General features: G+C 36.4%; 1 protein-coding gene across 1 annotated transcript in view; it reads right to left on the bottom strand.

The window, feature by feature from the left end:
* Positions 1–7,907: 7,907 nt before the first annotated feature.
* Positions 7,908–22,132, bottom strand: part of LOC107757806 (nuclear receptor ROR-beta-like) — a 19,060-nt gene continuing 4,835 nt past the window's right edge. Inside the window, exons 2-10 of the mRNA XM_016575390.1 lie at positions 19,805–19,890; positions 19,376–19,517; positions 17,738–18,214; positions 17,024–17,145; positions 16,753–16,885; positions 15,057–15,164; positions 13,346–13,456; positions 13,043–13,155; positions 7,908–9,546 (exon numbers count right to left, since the gene is read on the bottom strand). Coding sequence (XP_016430876.1) covers positions 9,385–9,546; positions 13,043–13,155; positions 13,346–13,456; positions 15,057–15,164; positions 16,753–16,885; positions 17,024–17,145; positions 17,738–18,214; positions 19,376–19,517; positions 19,805–19,890 — 1,454 coding nt within the window. The 3' untranslated portion in view covers positions 7,908–9,384. The remainder of the gene's footprint in view (positions 9,547–13,042; positions 13,156–13,345; positions 13,457–15,056; positions 15,165–16,752; positions 16,886–17,023; positions 17,146–17,737; positions 18,215–19,375; positions 19,518–19,804; positions 19,891–22,132) is intronic.

Genomic DNA, 22,132 nt, shown 5'->3' with positions numbered 1-22,132 from the left:
TTCTTTTTAGCAACATCACACGACCCCTTTAAACAAAACTTTGCAAATAGCTGAAATGAAATTTTTATATACTTTTTTCAGTTAACGTTATTTCAAGCCACAAAAATATTTTTTTTATGGCTTTAGTTTTATTGAGTAACCCTGCTCCTGATACATTGTGCTTTACTGCTCATGTGGGTGTTGCAGGTTCAAGTCTCTGCAACATTTCCCAAGTCTATTCCCCTTCTCTATCTATTATTTCATACACTCTCCTGTACATCCATCTAATTAAAAGAGGCAAAAGCCCAAATGAAATGGAAATATTAATATGAAAATAATTTGTAATTTTTTTTTAAAATTAATTATATAAATATATTAAATAAAATAATTTATGAAAATTAAGATCTCAGAAACTGCTTTACCCAGAAAATATGAGTTCCATATTCCCATGTAAAACTCACCACCATGTCACTAGGGTGTTGAAGGTGGTTGCCAAAGCATTGCTATGCAGTTGCTAAGGTGATTTTTAAATCATTTCTTATTAGGCCACATCAAAAGAGTTTTATTGACCACCAGGTGACAACTGAAAGTCAAATCACTTAGAGACCTAAAAGCACACTTCTCCTTAGCCTTAGCAAACACTACTAACAACACGTGTGTAAAAGAGAAAAAAGAAATAACAGCAAAGGAAAGAAATTCAGGCAGGAATGGACTCTAGGGGCCCCTGTGGAGTTCCCCATCGGAGCTCTTTCTGTTGTTTGTCAATGATACTTCCTGTAGGGACGGCACAAATGCTTTCACTCCGTTTCACACAAAAGCACTCCTCCTTTATGAGCTGAACTCTCTCCGAACACAAACACAGACAGTATGGTCTATTGTATTCCAGTAAACAGGAAGCCTTTTGTGTATCAAGATCTTCCCAAAGGAATATATATATATATATATAAAAAAAAAAAAAAACAGCACATCCTGGGTGGCAAAATCCATCAAGATTATAATTACACTAAAATGTCAGTCATCATCATTTTAGTGAATTATTGTTACTGTTTAGTGTTTTTGTTAACTTTTAAAGTATCAGGATGCTTTTATGTTTTCCACATCATATTTTTTTTTAACAGAACCGGTCATGCTTAAGCTGCAAAAACAACAAAGTTGTGTTTGTGAGAGTTTATTTAAGCAGATAGCTTTGGAAGCAAGTTTACAAGTAAGACTAAAGTTGAAAGTTAATTAATGTGGAAGAAACTTCTGAAGCTTCTGGCTCTTTGACTTTCACTCATACGGACCAAATATTGAACATAATTGGTCTGTTTGTAAAACACACACCCAGTCTTCAGAGAGGAACACATGCATCTTTGCCTGACAGCCCTTCATACAGTGGCTCTTTGTACGTCTCCGAGTCGCTAGCCGCCTAATATGATTCAGATGTCGGTGTGGACACAGATAATGATCAGACAGATCACTTTTCTATATGAGAAATGAAATACAGTTACACAAATCAGTCCATCTCGTTTTATGACTCTCATCTTAAAACACTTGTTTTCATTTAAAGTAATCAGAACTGAGGTCAAATACATGATCAATATACATTGATCATTGTCGATTTTTGACCAATCCTGAGTATTTACAAGAATTCAATTTTTATAATGGCTGGTAACTGATATGATGACCAATATTAATAACCCGCAAGGTTACAAACATACTCATTTTCTGTGTTCTGTAGAAGTTGTATTTAATACTTTAATATGTGATTTTACTGATTGTGAGATTTCAGAGCTTTATTGTGAAATTTGTTTTGCTTTTAATTTAAAACAACAGTATAATTTATAAGCAATATCTAATCCTGCATGCTTGAAATTAACTTTATATACTTGAAAAAAAAAAAGCCCTTATTTTTAATTAAAAATAAATAAATAAAAAGAAACACCCTAATATGTGTGCTACAAACATTTTCATAATGCGTTGCACGATGCAGTACGAAAGGGAAGTCATATACTTTGCAATTTGCATAATTATCTCTGCCCTACAGCAAATCTGACATTTGACTTATGACTTATACAACTTTTCAACTTTTTTCTAACGTACAGGAACAAAGGCATCACACAATAGGAAATGCACAATATAAGAGGCCGCATGGAAACACAGTTCAGTTCAAAGATATTGTGATATAACCATTCAAGAGATATTGGGTGCAGTAAATACTTCGCAAAAACCCGCTTGTCAACCCGTAAGTGAAATTGCCATCTAAAGCAAAAAAACAAAAAAAAGGGAGGAAGAGGTAAATAGCCTGAAAGAAAATCATCTATTTGTTGGGCATGTATGCTGTGAACAAGAATCCAGTCTGATGACTAAACTAAACTACACTGAATTCCTCACACACCTGCAAAACTTTTTCAGTGTAAACAGTCATACTGTACAAAGTTGGACTTTTTCAAGGCTAGCAGGTGAAATCAAAGCAGGGATCTCTATTGCACAGATAATGTGATAACTAGTTTGCAGCTAGAGACAGTTAGCAAGCAGGACAAATAGCAATGCAGGTATCTGCAACTGAAGTGACAAACACAAAGGACGGCATACTTGCATTCAGTCTGTACTATTTTTAAATGTCTATGGACGGACGTCTTTGGCTGTTGCATTGTATCCTGCCATTATATATTTAAAGTAATAGTTCACCCCAAAAAAGGAAATGTACTCACCCTCAGTCCATCTAAATTGTAGATGACTTTGTTTCTTCATCACAACAGATTCGGATCCTCTGCAGTGAATGGGTGCCGTCAGAATGAGAGTCCAAACAGCTGATAAAAACATCACAATAATCCACACCACTCCTGTCCATCAGTTAATGTCTTGTGAAGTGAAAAGCTGTGTTTCTAAAAAAAACTAATCCGTCATTAAGACGAGGTTTTTAACTTTAAACTGTTGCTTCTGGCCAAAATACGAGACCGAACTCCATAATAATGCTTCCTCCAGTCTTGTGGATTATTGTGATGTTTGGACTCTCATTCTGACGGCACCCATTCACTGCAGAGGATCCACTGGTGAGCTAGTGATGGAATGCTACATTTCTCCAAATCTGTTCTGATCAAGAAACAAACTCATTTACATCGGTCTGAGGGTGAATACATTTTTAGCAAATTTAAATTTTGGGGTGAACCATCTAAATGCTTTATAAGTGTGAGAAAATTTTTAGTAGAATCAGTATGCACGTTTTTGTCTCTCAAGAATTTAGCTGACAACAGATATCTCAGCTTTCAGACCTAGTAAACAGACAATATGATCCTATTCAACTTCAAACGGTGACGAGATCAAGATGGAACATGTTCTCTGTACAGACAGGCACACGCCAAAAAGGTAAAATTGTTAACTAATGACATAGTCTTTAGTAACTACGTACAACAGGAAGTTCTGCATTTTTGACCCTGCGGTCTTTAGTTTTTATTGTAAAGAAGCTCAGAGACTGTAAGACCTCCAGTCTGACATGAAAATGCATGGCCTGATTCTTCTGCAACATGTAGGTGCACGTCAGGCTTGTTTTGCTTCAGCAGGTAAAGGAATGTAAGACTTGCTGATGCCAAAAACAACTGAATGTCTGAAATTGCATGTGCAAACGTTAATCTGCGCTGTGTTTGATAAACAGGCCTCTTTCTGATTGAATGCATGACTATGTTGGAGTAGAAGACATGGATTAAAAGCTAATCCAGCTATAAAAAAAGAATAAAGCAAATTCAAAATCACTTTCTTTATCTGCCTGGCATGAGCTTAAACCTCTACACATGACTCACAAGTATCTGAAAATGGGATGTTTTTCAACCACACAATGAAATACAGTATCTTTATTCACAGTGAACAGAAAATAAAATGCATTTGGATCAAATTACCTCACTCAAGTCAACCATCTACAAACACATCGCAAATGTTCGATAAAATACAATGGAAAAAAAATAACATTGCGTCAATTGTAAAAGTATTTGCATATTATGGGATTATTTCTAATAATCTGCCTATACTTTAGAGTAAAAATCACTGTATTACAGTATTTTGTAACAAAAATAAAGAAAAAGACAACGTAAAATGTCCATGATGGAAATTAGAATGAGATTTTTGCATTACAGTAAAGAGAATTTGAGAGGGAAATGTGCACAATCATCATGAGTACAGTATCACATTGCAAAACATTGCCCTAAAATAGGCTTAATTTTCTTTATGCAAAATACTCATTCTTATATTTTACCTCTTGACTGTGACCTGGACATGTTTTCGTATATAGAGGATGAACATGTTTTCTCCGCACATTACAAATTAACACTAATGAATCATCTGCAGACCTTAGTGCACACCAGCTGAATAAAGTGAGTATTCTGCCAATAAAATACTTGTGCTTCCTGCTCAAAACCCACAGTAGGCTATATAATTTTAAATTTAATCTGAACTGTTGACCACATGTTGGTTGAGGTGGTGTAAGGAGCAATGTGTTGCAATGTTTAAGTCATGATTCTGCATTAAAGCAACCTGTTAACTCTTTGATATAGAGTGTCATAGCCTGTGTACCTGACTATTAAAATCTTTACAGGAAATATTTTTAGATCTAACTTTATAGACTTCACTTCATTTGGAAATATATGAGCTTGGTTTAGTCATGAAGTGTTTGTATTGATGCTCTTTTGTAGTTCTATGGCGGTGAAAACAAACTACTGGGTGACACATCTGTGTTTTTATGCTGCAACTCAAAGCGTTTACTCTTATATATTATATAATAATTTTAGATATAAAAAAATTATAAAAATAAAGATTGTGTCTCAAAATCTAATGAGATGCCTGCTTAAACGCGTTCGAAACGCAAGTCTGATGGCCGAATATGCTGTCTAGGTAGGGCGCTCACTACATTTTGAAACACAGCCATGTTTTAACTTTTACTTTACAAGAGCAGAGGAGACCCGGATGAAGTTCAACTTGTTTTGATGAAATAAATCAAAACAAGTTGAACTGACAAAATAAATGTTTCTTTGTAACTTGCGGTATATTATTTGTGTATTGTTGTATCTAGTCTGTAAATTTACACTCGTGTAGCCTACCAGCTGACGTGGAAACACTCACCTGACTCGCTTTATAAAACTGTTTCTTTAGTCCGGCAACAGACATCTTTGCGTCGGATCCTTTCGCTTTAACAAATTTAGATGTAATTTAATTCACCCGATATTTTAAAATTAAACTCTAGGCTTCTATAGAGCTGTGAAAACACTCTCGCAATCTCTTCTTCCTGATCGGCCAGAGTTTGAACCTGCAGTGTGCACGTCACACCCCATCTACACTGCGACGCGACGCGACGCAACTAGAACGCTCCCATACACGCGTCGCGTTTAAAAGGAGAGTTCTGATTGGTCGACTGGTTGTCGACGTCAGGATTCCATCGCTCGCACTGAAGCATGTTTCAAAAGCTTCCAGCTCTAAACATGTGGCGTTCTTATAAGTTATTTTTGTAATGTATTTAAATTGCGTATTTTATATGATTGTACATGTATTTTGTTATGTATCTGTGGCAACAGAAAAATAATTATGAGGCGTAACTATCTGATCTGATTGGCAGATTGAGTGCGTTGCGCAGCTTGCAGATACAAACTCTCCAGCTTCCGGGTTAAACTTTAATTACCAGTGTTCAAGAACATTTTCAAGACTAAAACAAGACACTAACCAGACTAAAAACAGCAGTCAGACAGCATTAATTCACCTACCTCTATATATAATATAATGTCCTCGCCTACATTATATATTATTTTTGATAAGTCAGGGTGACATATAAGTAATATTGTGTGTGTGTGTGTGTGTGTATATATATATATATATATATATATATATATATTAACTTATATTTTTATTTATACACATACTTAACTACAATAATTGTTATGAGATTCAATTGAACTGAACTGAAATAAAGGTCAGTGAAGCAGAAAAATCACAAGGGACATTTCTTTTTCAAGAATAAAATCCATCTTTTGTTTTTATTTTCTTTTTTTTTCATTTCCCTGAGAATAAATCTTTTTTTGTGTGAAACACACAGAGCAGAAACATTTCTTCTACAAAAATAAAATACATTGCTTTCCACAGAAATTTCCACAGAAATTGCTTTAAAGGGTGACTGAATGAGACAAACACAATTTTGTCTTAACAGGAAGGCATGCATCAAAGGCCTAGAGGTGGGGATTGTCAAAACAACACATTTAAAAATACATTACACAGACAGAACTCCCATACTTCTCATTCTGAAACAAGGGCAGGCTACACTCCTTGACGTGAGAGGTTGTAATGTTGGGCACACAAAAAGAAGACAGATTTCCACTTGTTCATTAAAAACCGAGATACAACACCATATTTCATCTTTCATACAGAATACAAGCTCTCATTCATTCATCTGAAGCACTTAAAACCAGTTGTGTGGTATATATTGTAGTACTATAAACAATACCATGAACCTCGACTCTATGTCTAGTCGAAGCTATGTTTTGGTGCATGAGTATGGAAAAATATGATGGAAGGATGAGATCCGGGTCACAGAAATGGACAAAAGGAGATGCAATCAACAATTTACAAAATAATACAACAGAAACCACACTGGCCACAAGTTGCATGTGGCGTATCTGTACCCGAAACCTGCTGGACTGAGCTTTGATTGAATTGAACTCTATTTCTCTTGTTCTTTTCTTTCAATTTGTGAGAACAATGTTTTAGCATCTGAAGACCACCAGACATGTGATCCTATACGAGGAAGGTTCTCATAACATGAAGCTGGGGTCATCAAGGTCGTCCCAGCTCTGTGTGTGTCCCAGAGAACAACGTCGAAAAGCCATCCAGCCTGGCTCGGAATAACTGTCCGTCTCCTGTAAGTGTTTCATCTGGGTCACTTATGGAGGGCAGTTCCGGAACAAAATCCATGCCAGTTCATCTTTTGGATCCGGTATTCCCATGCACATGCTGGAGGAACTCAAAAGCCGGCTGATGAAAGTCCTGGCTTGTTCATTTTTTAAACATTTCTATTTCTCTTCCTGCTCCACCTTTCTTTCTCTTTCTTGACTAAATATACTAATTTATTTACATTCCTATTCAAAATAATCTTTTAGAAATGTCCATATAAATTAAATGAACATTCAACTGTTTCTTATTCTAAAGTGGCATTTACAAGGGAAGGGGATGTGGGACTGAGGTTTCTCATTGCATTAAAATGAAAAAAAAATAAAATAATTTTTATTAAAAAATAAGGTGCAGCACCAAACACTGTCAAAATGTGCCTGAGCAAACAAGAGCATGTGTGGGTGGAACAACTGTGTCAAATATTCTATTTGCCAACAGAGTGTGACAGTCTGGTTCCGGAAGTAAAAACTGAAAAATTTTAATAATAACAGAACTGTTGTGAGCAGCGAGGTTGTTAATTGATAGTATATTCTTTTGTTACAACCATCTGTTTTTTATTATTTTAGCTTATGTTTAAAATAGTCATATTTAACAGTGGAATTTGTACTGAGAAGCTACATTACCCATGATGCTGTGCAGACAATCACCAATCAGAGAGTCGCACCCAGCAAATCTCAGCAAAAGAGCTTGCAGGGAACGCAAATGACACGAGTCAGTCAAAATACTTAAATATTTATGTGTGTGCGTGCATATTTTGAAATAAACTTAAAATATATCGTTTCTATTGATTCAATCCAAAACTTTAAATAAATAGTTTTTTATTTCACCACCATTAACTCGATTGTCAATCGCAGTGCTTCATGGGTTTGTAGTTTTTCCCCCTCACTAAAGACATTAATACAATCTTGTACCTGTGTTTTTGCCCCCTTTTTTTTTTTTTTGCTTCAACTAAAAGTTTGTAATGTTGTATTTCTCCTTGTAGCTTGTTGGTTTGGTTCATGGCTTGTAACGCTTTAACAAAGACCAAATCGCTATGGGGAAAAAAATTACTAGGTAAAAATACTTCCAAAACCAACACTGCTGAAAAATTGGACGGGCACTAATGCACTCTATTCTTTATAGCCATGCCATAATTTGCAAACCCCTTATAAATAAGATTGTATTCTGTTGAATATGTTTTGCATATAAGAAGTTGTTTACTAGAGTCTAATACTGTACTAAATGTGACAAATTCTGCTGAATATGAGGTATGAGGTCATGTAAATAACTGTTAAAGTGAGGATTTTGTCGTTGCCGTTGCGTTATTGTAACAAAACAAGGCGTTCACAAACGTTTGGCCATGACTGCACGCTTATAATGATTACCAGGTGGATGACTAAAAACTGGTTTGTTTAATATCTGTAAAGGAATATTCAAGGTTAAATACAAGTTAAACTCAGATGCTATCAGATACAGTTATGAATTGTAAGGTTATGAACAGCTGTTTTATAACTGTACAGCTGCCCCATAGACTTCCACTATAAGTGCATTTCTGAGATGATTCAAAATTATTTTTGAAAACATTTGTTCTAAATATATTCATTTCAAAATGATTATTTATTATTGATTAAATGAGCTTGACTTGTATTTAATGTGGAACTTTCCTGTAGTACTTGTAACATTGGTCCCTTCATTTTTAATAAACAATCTGGGCACATCAGTTTTTTTTTCTTTTTTTTCTTTTGGATTGTCATAAAGTCTCATAAAGCATAACGCAAGACCAAAAGTGCATTGTGTACATTCGGTCTCATATCAAAATAAGTGCTTTTGGGATACATTCATGACTCGTCTGAGGGTGAAAAAATGAGGGGAGGGAGGGGAAAAAAAGTGATATTAGTGCTTTAAGAGTGATTTGTTGGGGAAGAACGGGTGACGGTCACCTAGTAGGTTGTAGTCGCTTCATTAAAAAGTGTTGTGCTCTCCTGAATGTTCACGTGGAAGAGAGTTTGATCCTGTAAAATTCTTACAATTATAAAACCTCTTATAAAAATTCCTTTAAATATATCTGTGTACAGATGCAGAAGGAATAGTGCCATGCTTAGACATCAACAAGTTGGGACAAAGGCTTTTGCAAGCATACATCTGTACATAAAAGATCATTTCAGAGTGTTTCCATAAAATAAAAATGGATTTGAGAGCGCAACTCCAGGAATAATTCCAATACGAATAATCCCAATGTTTTGTGTGTTGTCGAATCTGAAATATTTTGTTGGCCCCTATGTTTGTGTATGAGCATTTGCGCAGCAGGTTAAGTGTGTGTTTGCAGTGTATTATGTGTGTGTGTGTATGTATGCTAATAGTGCTGCAACAGACTGAGGATTCTCCCTGGAGGTTTTTAAAATGTGTTTGTTTGAAATGCTGTTTTTTACACGTCATGGCATCTCTTGCCTTAACACACTCGTAATTTCCCCTTCACACTCTCTGTCATTCTCTCCCTCACTATCTCCCTCTTTTTCCCACTCTCTAACTGTTGGTGGAGTCAGGGAAGTTGATCTCACTGGCAAACACTTCCCTGTACAGAGGCGGGAAGCTGTACGCTGTTTCTGGGTGAACCAGGCGGAAGAACTCCAGCTTGTCAATATGCAGGTTACAGATGGACTTCATCTGCGGTAGTTTGGACACCATCTGCAAACACAATAGATAGACACTTTAGACAACAAACTAAAACTACTGGATGTTTTAAGCCTGACCTTTGGATTAGTGCACAAACACACTTTTTGCATGACTATTTAGTAGTAGCAAATCAACCAAACCATGGAACAGAAGTTATACTACTGTTCAAAAGTTTGGGGTCAATACGATATTTAAAAATGCTTTTGAAAGAAGTCTTTCTTTATTCAATCAAAAATACAGTAAAACTCTGATTGTAACAGGTCTGCTGTTTTAGTTTCTGTATTCCCGTTTTCCTGAGTTCCCTTGTTGATCTATTCTCTTATGCCGAGTTCACACTGCACTATTTTCAAAGACGTCGCATCACTGTTGGTTTCACACTGAACGACTATCTGGGGTAGCATTCAGTTGTTGCTGTGTTCACACTGCACGATGGAACGACGACAGGAGGTTACACACTGCATGACTTTACAATAGGAAGAATCGCCGACAGCTCTGTCTGGTGCAGGGTTGCCAGGTTTTCAAAACAACAAAACCCGCCCAATTACTACTCAAAACTAGCCTGAAAATAGCCCAATTGCTTTCGAGGGGGTCGACGTGTCGGTGATTTCCTTCAGATCGCGTCTTTGATAATTCACACTGCGTGATTGTCACTCTCGTGAACGAGCACCGATTTTGCACCGATTTCGCAAAACCTGTTGGCGAGTGAAAAATCGGGCTAAAATCGTGCAGTGTGAACTCGGCATTAGTTGTCAATGAACTCCACACCTGTTTCTGTTCTCACTGATTACTTTCCTCCAATTATTTAAGCCCTGTGTTCTCCTCAGTTTCATATGATGCTTGATGTTGATATTGTGCCCATGTGGTTGTTCTGTTCTCCTTGTGGATTTATTAAAATTACTTCCTTGGACTCTACTCCTTCATTGTGTGCTTAAAACTACAGCCACATGTAATGGGATTTCTGTTTGTTTTGTTTTATTTTTCTCCTTCCTCCCTGATGGATCTGCCAGCAGTTCAACTCCTATGCTTGGAGCAGGGAGATTGCTCCCTTGAGGACCACACAAGGGACTTTATCAACCTGGCAAATCTCACCACCTTCCCGGACCGCTCGCTGAGGCTGACTTGATAGAAAATACACAGCGAGCGGGCCGGGAAGGTGGTGAGATTTTTGGTTCTGCGCTAGCCTGCTCGTGGATGGTCCTCAAGGGAGTTTTGCTGCATTTGTGGAGTAGGTGCTGGAGAATAATGGATTATATTTCTCCATCTGCCCCGCCGAGGACATCTCCAGCCTCACTCCTGATCCAGAGCCCAGCCAGCTATCACCATCACGCTATATGGCGCGTCTGCCCAAGTCCACCGCAGACGGAGAGCCAGAGCTTGCCGCAATCGATGAGTTATCGCAAACAAGAGCGACAGAGTGGATCATCGCCCTGGAGCCAGAGCCTCAAGGCACATCTGACCAGGTGCGTGAGCCGGCAACACCATGTATCGCCGTGGGTTTAATAGTGGAGATCGACGGCTTGGAGGAAAGCCCCGCCCACACGCCCGCCGCCGAGGGTGAGCTGAAACTGGCCTCTGGATATTATGAGGAACTAAAAGACATTTTAATGTGGATTTAATAGACTGATTTGGGGAGGTTATACCCAATTCTCCTGAGTCTCTGCTGGTTCCGCCCAGCTCCTGTTCTCCTGTGTTCCCTCCCAGCCCCCCTCTCCCACCTCCTCTCCTAAAACCAGCCAGTTCCTCAGCCCTGTCTCCTCTGTCTCTTAGCTCACCCTCAGTCAGCACCATCCAGGCATCCATTCGCCTCTGGTCTGCCAGTCTCCAGCTCTACCTTGGCGTAAGGATCCCCTATCTCCGCCTCCGACCTCTGAGTCCTGAACTCCACCTCGGCCCTTTGACCCATCGGCTCCGCCTTGGTTCCTAGCTTCCTCATCTCCACCGTTGCCCGTCATCCCAATCGCTCTACCAGGCTCCCTTGTCCCTCCAGCTCCAACGCGGTCTTCCGGATACCCGCCTCCGCCTTGCTCGCATGAGCTGTCTGCTCCGCCTTGGCCCTCCGGAACCTCGGTGTCACCCTGGCTCTGCGGCTCTTCGTCTCCATCCTGGGCTCCTTTTCCTCAGCTCCATCTCTGTCAGTCGGCCCCCTGGTGTCGCCAGCCCTACCTCCACCATGGCTCCTCCCTCCAGCGACTCCACGGTGGGCCGCTGTCCTGGCTGCGGTCTGGATCTCCACCTGGCTTCTCCCACCGTCTGCTCTGCCCTGGCTCTATGGACTGTGTCCTCTCCCTTTTGCCTGTGCCTCGTCCTCCTCCTGAACCCCCACCCTCCCTCCTCCATTGGACTGTTCGGCGTGAGGACGCTCCTCAGTTTCTTTGTCCTATATTAATGATGTTTGATGTTTTGTGCCCATGTGGTTGTTCTGTTCTCCCTGTGGATTTATTAAAATTACTTCCTTGGACTCTACTCCTTCGTCGTGCACTTAATACTACAGCCACATGTAACAGTGATATTGTGAAATATTATTACTACTTAAAATAACGTTCTATTTTCTAACTTTTTCTATTTGAAATGTGTTTTAAAATGTAATTTATTCCTGTGATGCAAAGCTGAATTTTCAGCATCATTACTCCAGTCTTCAGTGTCACATGATCCTTCAGAAATCATTCTAATATGCTGATTTGCTGCTCAAGAAACATTTCTTATTATTATCAATATTGAAAACAGTTGTGCTGCTTCGTATTTTTGTGGAAACCATGATACACTTTTTTCAGGATACTTTGATGAATAGAAAGTTCAAAAAGAACAGCAGTGATCTGAAATACAACTTTTTTTGTAACACCATAAATGTCTTTACTGTCACTTTGAACCAATTTAATGTATCTTTGCTGAATAAAAGTATTAATTTCTTTAAAAAAAATCTTACTGACCTCAAACGTTTGAATGGCATATATTGTATATTTTGCAAATTGTGACAATTTGAACTGAATAGACATTATATATATATATATACTTGAGTATAGTATATATACTTAATTATATGCAATTGTGTTAAATCCATTTGACCTTATATGATTCTATTGGCTGAAATAACTATTATTTTAAATTCAGTGGGTGATAATATAGCTTGCTCATCTGTGCAGTCTTAACCATTAAAATACGTAAATTATTTTTTATTTTTTTATTTATACATAACATAATATATAATATAACTGTGGATGAAATGAAATATTTCTTTTCTGTTTGTTTTCTGGGTGTGCAGAACTAGTGATTCTTAAAGATTCAGTCAAACAAATTCACAAATCAGTTTAATCTAATAACTCACTAAATCACAAATGATTTTAGGATTTGAAATTAATTGACTGAGAATGTTTTGTTAGTTTTGAAAGTTTTATTACTCTCCTTGGCTGATTCATAATATTAGTGTTTTAATTATTTAATTTATTTTTCTTAAATATTCTTGAAGTTCATCTGTTTATCTGTAAAGAGCTGTGTGTGTGCGGTTTATCACCTTATCCAGTTTCTCAGTAGTGGCTCTGTTCATGTGCAGGCTGTGCTGAAGAGCCACGTAAACCTTCTCCTGGAGCTTCTGCACCTGCTGAGACTCAGTCAACCACGGCCGATCTGAGCGCCAGACAAACACAGAGCAAAGGTTTCAGACTGTGAGGATGTGTCTCATTTTATTCTTGTGTGCAAGTCTGAGCATGGCACATATTATATTTTTTTCTGAGAGTCTATAAATGCAGCTTTATAAACCTTTGCTTCAGAAAACGAGTCTCTAAATTGATAGCAGACATGCGTGAGAGAGTCTCACCTGGAGCCAGCAGGACCGCAGCGCTGAATAAAGCCATTTCCTCCTCACTCAGCTGAAGACGGCTCAGACTTTTAGCCAATTCAAAGACAGCGTTCACCAGGTCATCACACCCTACAAAGACATGCATATGCTGGTTACCATGCTGAAGATGGAGAAACAGATTACATTTCCATTGAGGGCCATAATTTGCACAGAACCAATCTGTTTTTATTTAGCATGAAATGATTTAATGGATCTATTGGGTTCCAATAATTATGAAGGAAATTATAAGATGTTCTGGGTACAAAGCTTTAAGTTATTTGTGAGAATAACACAGACTTAAGCAATAAAGCACAACAAGCTTTGCTTTATCATGAATATCATAGTTGGCCTCTATGATTGTATTGTGCATTTTATTATAACATGAACATTGCAGATCATCACCAAACATCACTAAAAATATGTTCGTTATTTTCAGAAGACACAGTTATGATATTTTAATTAAACATTATAAAAAATAAAACATTTGATTAAACATGCATGGATTAATTGTTTACAAAATCTATAACATGCATTCAGAAAATAGATAGGATGAATTTCATGTCATGCTTTAAACATACACAATTTGAAAAAATCTAATAAAAAGAAGTGGTACAATCTACAAATAATTCTACCAACTTCTTCCAAAAATAAATGTTTTTATTTGATATATTATGAGGCAAGATTGCTTTCTGCAATGCTTCCATTTAACTTCGATGAGCTATTACTCACCCGAGCATCACTTGTATTCACTAACTGGGTTAAAAACCCATTAGCTCTTGTGGCTTATTGATTCATGACGCTTCTGCTCTTGCTCTTAAGAGGCTGCTGCTATTTTGCATTATAAGGTAAAGAGGATGTGTTTGATGTGGAATACTAGAGTACTGAATGCTGCCTACTAGTTTTTTTCCAAACTGTTTCACATTATGGAACTGTACAAATTTCAAATAGCAGTTTACTGCTACATTGTTATCACATGACCTCATTACATTTGATACTTAACCACTACTTAATCTTACCTGCATGTTTAGTTTCACAAGGGTATCTAGTTATTCTCCCAAAAATGTTATTTTGCATTTGCAATACAATTTTGTGTAAAACTGTATCAGTAATATAAATAATAAAGTAGTATGTTAGCATGCTATTCTGAGTTCACAGATTTCATCTAGTTTGCATCTGGAAAGTAAAATTGAGTGCATTAAATTATGGGATGCCTGAACCCAGTATGAATGTGTTGTATATTGCACATTTTAGCAAATATAGCAGGTCAACCATAGCTATTCTATGTTTACACTTTACTTAAAGCCTTTATATATAATGCTTTGTAAAAGTAGTTTTAATGCATTAATTATGCCTTGTAATGCACCTTATAATGCATTGTATGATTTCATGAGTAATTGTAACCACAGTTATAATACATTATAATACTTATCTATTCACTGTTACACATTTAGAAAGTATAATGCATTAAAACACGTGACAAACAAACCTTCAAATATTATAATGCATATTAACATTAGATACAATTACTTATGAAAAGATATAATGTATTACAATGTATATTATGAATACTTTTATAATGCATTAAACATAAAGGCTTCAAGTGTTACTAATAACTTCTCAGAGTATACTGTATACTTTTGAAATAGTAGCCATAAAATGCATGATATTCTTTACATATCAGGACACTCACCGAGAGCTTTGAAGAGCTGAGGACTGGCGAACTTGCCATCAAAAAACATTGTGTTGTTTGAAGAGTTGTAAGCACGGCACATTCGGATCAGCAGGATTTCCAGACATCCTGGAACAGTAATAGAGAGAAAGAGAGCGTCAAAAAACGTAATGGGGGGGGAAGCAGAAAAGACAGAGGACAGAGACAAAAAGAAAAACAGACAGAGAAAAATAGAGGGGAAAAAACATAAAAAGAGTACAGGGGAGGGGGAAGGAAAAGCAGGAATATGCTCCACTGTGAAAAAATACAGACAAATTTTTTTTTTTACATTTTTCTCCAAATATGAGAACATTAAACATTATCCAAATGAAAAGTCATTGTGTTTGTGATTGTTTCAAATGACGTTAAGAAAAAGGAGTTTAATTTAGTGAAGTGTTTTTTCATACAGTAAGCACAAAGAGTAGAAGTAGACAGAATGTTGTAGAAACAAACACAAGAGGAGACAAACATTAGTGCAAGTATCAAATATAAGATCGAACACACAGACGGAACTGAATCCTGTGGTTTTTTTTGTAACCACGCACAATCCAGTTTCACCAGCCACTACATGTTCTGAAATATCACTTTTGCATGAGCATTAAGTTTTTGTATTGTGTCTATGTACATTTTTAACAACTCTGGAAGCAGAAAACGATCAATTGATGGTAAAATAATGGATAAGTGCATTCTATCCAGGCATATATCCAACTACAGTGCAGTCGAGCACACAGGTATTTTAAAAATAATTATTTCAGGTGTTTGGTATGGAAACTTATTTAAAAAAATAAAATTTTTATCTAATAATTCTGACTTTTTACCCTCGAAATTCTGAGAAAAAAAGTCAGAATTGCAAGATGTTAACTCACAATTCTGAGAAGAAAGTCTTAATTTGAGTTTACAACATGTATATAAACTATATACATGTTATAGTACAAGAACATTGTGAGTAAAAAAAGTTGCAATTAACTTTATTTTCCTATTCCTTAATGGAAACAAGGTTGTTCTGAATTTTTCCCCCACAAATGAGTTTATATCTCGCGATTCTGAACAAAGCAGTCAGAATTGTGAAATACAATCTCAGAATTTCAAGAAAAAAACTTTGGAATTGTGAGATAAAAAGTCACAATTAGCCTACCTTTTTAAATTCCTTAGCACAAATAAGCTAGTTGTTACTTTGTTGTTACTTGTTACTCCTCACATTTCTGAGTTTATATCTCACGATTCTGAAAAAAAGTCAGACTTGTGAGATATAAACTAAAAGTTGAAAGGAAAAAAAAAGTGAGATAAAAAGTCACAATAGCCTTTTTTATTTTTTTATTTGGTGGCAGAAATAAGCTCCCATAGTTTGGATCACAATGCATCCTTCACAACCAAACAATCTGCATGACAAATTGCACTCAACACAAATTTTGTGGGTGTGTTTGCATTTGCCATTATCTGAATTACATGTCAATATCTGCTCTCAGAGTATTCTAGATGTAGCATGAAAGACAATGCTCATGAAACAGAGTGTTCTTGAATGGTGTTAGAACATTACTAAATGTGATTAAACTAATAAAGAGATTGAACGGCCGCCCAGGGCCACATCAGAAGTGGATAAGGTGATGCGAGTGAGAAATCTGTCGTATAATCTGGGATTAGTCATCTGTAATCCGTGTGAGACAAAGGCAGCACTGACCTGCTTTGAGCAGGATGATCTGGTCATTCTGGCAGAGGTCCATGAATCCAGAGATGCGCTTGGCGAACTCCACGACGTACTGGATGGCGTTTGTAATGTGCAGGGCGCACTGCTGCCACATCCATTCTGCAGACTGAATCCACAGAGATTGTTAATACATCCGTTAACAAAGAGACACAAATCAGCGAGCGCAGTCACATGATTGACCATCTATTTATGCATTTGTCTAATATGATGATGGGGCACATCATCTAATATGATAATGGTGTACCTTGAGCTGAAAGCTGCGGGTTTCTTCAGGTGTGTAGAGGTTCCAGATTAGTTTTTTCAGCTCTTCTGTGCTGTACTGACACGTCTCCAAGTGAGACTTCACGACATTTTGAGTGATTCGCTCTAAACAGAAATTCAACACATGAACACATTTTTCTTTAGTATCTGTGTATCTAGATATAAATAAATATATCAAACAGATATAACAAACAAATAGTATAAAAATGTTATATAGATATAGTACACCTATAGGTACATTTAAAGGAGTCATATGATGCGATTTCAAGTTTTCCTTTCTCTTTGGAGTGTTACAAGCTGTTCGTGAATAGATAAGATCCCTAAAATTGCAAAGACTAAAGTCTCAAACCCAAAGAGATATTCGACTGATGAGCTTTGTAAAAATCGATGCGTTTCAGAAAGGCGGGGCATAGAGGAGAAACAATAATGTACAGTATGTGGAAAATAATGTGTTTTTTTAACTTTAAACCGCATAAACACATTTCATTACACCAAATACACAAAATAATGTTCTTTTTAGCAACAACATATGACCCCTTTAATATAGATCGATTATAAAATTGACTAATTATAAATAAATATAATTAAATAAACATATATATATAAAATAAAAAAACTTATCCTTGTTATATTAGCATAATGACTAAAATTAATAAAGGACAATATCATAAAATGAAAATCTCTAATGACAGCTCACCTATGTCATGTAGAGAGCAGTTGTCTGGTAGAGATCCCAGGAAAGAGTGCGTAAAAAGACTGTTTTCAGGCAGAATATACTCATGCTTCACCCTTGCTGCTTCCGCCAAATCTACAGCGCTGGGCTCTGGAGAGCTCTGATTGGACGAACTTCCACTTCCAGCACTCCCAAACCCGCCACCGCCCCCGAGCATCTCCAGAGTGCAGTACTCGCCCGCCTCCTCTGGGGTGAGCGGCAGGTCAAACAGCAAACCGTCAGGCAGCGTGGCGATGTCGTCCAGGTCGCTGAGGGTGGAGCTGGAGCCTCCGCTGCTGTACGGCCGGCTGTGCGGGATGTCTTCATCCATCTCTTCACGGTCACGTGGTGCCAGACCACCACCCAAACCCGCCAGACACTCCTGAGACAGCTGCTGGTGCCGCTGCACCTCCGCGTACAGGCTGTCCCGCTGTTTCTTTGACATTCGGCCAAACTTCACCGCTACAGAAAGAAAAAGTATTACATATTCACTTAGTATCATTTAAATATCATTTATATAATTTATAGTATTTATTTACAGAAGTTTGAGATCAGATTTGTTTTTGGAGAAATAAAATATTTTATTCAGTAAGGATGCAAAAACTGATCAAAAGTGGCATTTATAATTTTCATTTATAAGAAAAAGATTTCTATTTTAAAGAAATGCTGTTCTTTTTAAATTTCTATTCATTAAAGAATCATGAAACAATGTATCCATAAAAATATTAAGCAGCACAACTGTTTTCAAAATTGATAAGAAGAAAAATAAAATGTTTCTTGATCAGCAAATCAGCATATTAGAATGACTGCATAATAATAATAATAATGACAACTGAACATATTTTGAAATATTATAAATTTTACAGTGTTTTTGATTAAATGTATAAGAGGTTTCTTTCAAAAACATTACCAACCCCAAACTTACTTAACTGTAGTGCATATTTATTATATTTATTACTGTACATATGACTGTTTAGTTGTGTATTTTTTTATTTGCAAAATATTAATGCTAAACATTAATTATATTGTATTTATAAAAAATTTAACTGCAAAGTGCATTAGTATAATACAATTGTTGCATGTTTATATATATAAAAAAAGCCAAATAGCCCTGACTTCTTCTTTTGTTTTGTTCAAAATATAATTTCTCAACTAAATATCTCACACAAATATACAGTATAGATGTTTATATAAATAAATAGATGCATTTTATTTCTAGGGTGAAAACAAATAGCTCTTAATTTATCTTCAAAATATGGGGTCTTAAATTCACACTTCTAATTCTATTACATTGAATCATTAAACCAAAAGAAACATTATATTTGTCATCTGATACATAGACCACTAAGTCCTGATTTAAGACTATCCATAAATAAAATGTACGATGATACAGGTATTTGAATTTGATGAGATCATCCACAAGTTCTTCACATTTTCGCATCACGATCATCCAATCAGGCTCAAATTGTGACTGAATAAAACCATGTAGTTGCAAAAATCATAATTGTTGACATGAAGTCCCACTCAGCTGCCCTTTGACCCTGCCTCTCCTCATATAGTACTAATATTTGAGTCCTGGTTCCTAATATTCAGTTTTTGTTGGGCATTTAGACTTGCGCTCACCATCACGGCTCATGCCGAGTGCCAGGCACTTCTGCAGGCGGCAGTGTTGGCAGCGGTTCCTGTTGGTTCGGTCGATCTGGCAGTTCCTCTGCCGTGAACACGAGTACATGGCATTGTTCTGCTGGCTGCGTCGAAAAAAACCCTGCAAAACAGAAACGTGGTTACCTCAGCATACAGGATGGTTAATATCAGGTGCGGCTTTCATAGGTGTGCCCTGGCGCCGCATGATGAACATATATAGTCATATATACTGACCCAGAAAACAGATGCGCACAAAAAAGATCAGGATAAAAGATAAGGAGGGACAGAGCACAAAAGGATAGTTTTGCTTGCATGACTTGAACTGAACTATAGAAAGTGCACATCTAGGGTAAGACAAAAAGAAAAGATAATATAGTAATCATTAGGGTATTATGGCAGAATTCTTACCTTGCACCCTTCACATGTAATAACGCCATAGTGAATCCCAGAGGATTTGTCACCACAGATTTTACATGGTATAACCTCAATTTGAGCTGGAAGAAAAAAAACAAACAAACATCGTTTTAAGCATTAAAAGCAAAAACACTTCATGACAGAAAAGCACATATGCACAAAGATCTGTACTCATCCAGAGTGAGTAAAAGGGCAGGCAAAATCATTCTGGACCCCTCACACCCAGCCCACTTCCACGAACTGTTACTGTCTGGCCGGCGCTACAGAGCACTGAGCACCAGTTTCTTTCCTCAGGCCATCTACATCTACTGTGCAATAAAATATGTGCAATAACCAACTCTCTATACTTACATTTATTATATGTATGTTATTGATTTAATATATCATACATCTATCCACATTTGCTTGCATAATTTGTATATAGCACATCTGTACATACAATATACTGTCTATTGTCTTTTTGTCTATTGTGTATTGTTTTTACATATTTATTTTTACTCACTTATTTTTATTTTGTTATCTGTGTCTTGTCACTTGTCATCCTGTACGTGCACTGACTGGAAGTTTCTGTCACCAAGACAGATTCCTCTTATTTGGCAATAAAGTTCTTTCTGATTCTGACATCATTTTGACACGCACCACAAATAATATCAACCAATGAAGATTACAGTCGGATAGAGGGAGATCGCTCTCGCTCTGCATGGCATGAAGGACAGAAATAGCCAGAGGATTGATTTTCTGACTGAAGGGTGTATTATGAGGTCTTGATACGACTCATATGATCAGTGGAACACAGTGTAGTGACTTTTAGAAACTAGATGCTTGACTTCCATGCAGACAGATATAAAACCAATATTTCCTAATTAACAGTAAAAAGTGTATAAATAAGTATTTAATTATTGACAAAAACTAAATAAATAAATAAAAATTAATTCATAAAAAATGAAAGAATGAAAAAAAAGATGTGCTTTGGGATAACAATTATTATGCAATAAAACATTTTCATATTTATATTTAATTATATTTGTTTTTAAATATGCAAACAATTATTTATTATTGACAAAACTACATAAATAAAATAAATAAATAGCTCTGTGATAACAATTACACAATTATTATGCAATAAAATATATTTTTATATTTATATTACTTTTATGTTTTTACAGTGGGGAAAAAAAGTATTTAGTCAGCCACCAATTGTGCAAGTTCTCCCACTTAAAAAGATGAGAGAGGCCTGTAATTTTCATCATAGGTATACCTCAACTATGAGAGACAAAATGAGCTGTATATGTAAACAAGTCTTTAATTATTGACAAATACTAAATAAATAAAAAGTAAATGCATTAATAAATGAAAAAATAAATTAACTAAATAAATAAAGAAATGTGTTTTTATATATTTAATGATAACTGTTTGACCTAAAATCTTCATATAGATAAAAAAAAAGTTCATAAAAATGTCAAGCATCAACTTCCCATATATATATATATATATATATATATATATAGAATGAGCTTCTTATATAGACAGAATGAATAAATCAATGAATGAAAAAATAAATAAATGTGTTTTGTGATAGTAACACAATTATATTATATTTTTATATTTTGCATATAACGGTGGAATGGAAGAAACTAAGCTTGCAAAAACACGCTAAGTAGGAAAAAAACATCCTCCATTTTGTCTTTCTAGCTCTGTCAGCTGAAAGCAATGACCAAGATACACTGTGGCATGCAATGGAAAAATCTGTAAGCCCTTGGGTGCCCCTCCCATACCGCTCTCTGTAGTGTTATATAACCTTCGTCTGCAAACATTCCACAAACACGCCATTCAGGGCTGCTCAGTCTAATAATGCAGATGTTCCGCCTCCCTGCCACTTCTGACAGCCTATTGGTTTATGTTTGGGCAGATGTGTCTGTGATTGGCCGGCTCCGAGTGTCGCTCAATTTTGCCTGGCTGTAAGCCCATGTGGACTCGCTGTCCTACTGACATACTTTCTCAGTGAAAAGGGGAGAGCGGCTGTGGGCGGATCCTCGGCGCATGTCATTTTGAATAGGTCTTTCCCTTCTCTTTGTTAAGGTGGAACTGGTCTCGATGGGAACACGTAACCATTTTGACAAACAAGAACAGGAACAAGACAAAATACATTTCTACATTTTTGTGTAAATAATACTCTGTATAATAAATAAAATGTTATATGAATATTTATATTGTGAGTACTATTATTATTTTCATTATTACATTATTTTATACATTTAATTATACATGTTTAACCTTAAAAAAAAGTGCATTAACACATAATGTGTATATATATATATATAT

Source organism: Sinocyclocheilus rhinocerous, unplaced genomic scaffold (genome assembly GCF_001515625.1).
Source record: "Sinocyclocheilus rhinocerous isolate Xijiao unplaced genomic scaffold, SAMN03320098_v1.1 scaffold112, whole genome shotgun sequence".
NCBI classification, from domain to species: Eukaryota; Metazoa; Chordata; class Actinopteri; order Cypriniformes; family Cyprinidae; genus Sinocyclocheilus; species Sinocyclocheilus rhinocerous.
The sequence above is the reverse complement of the archived record's forward strand: the minus strand, read 5'-3'. Positions and strand labels throughout refer to the sequence as shown.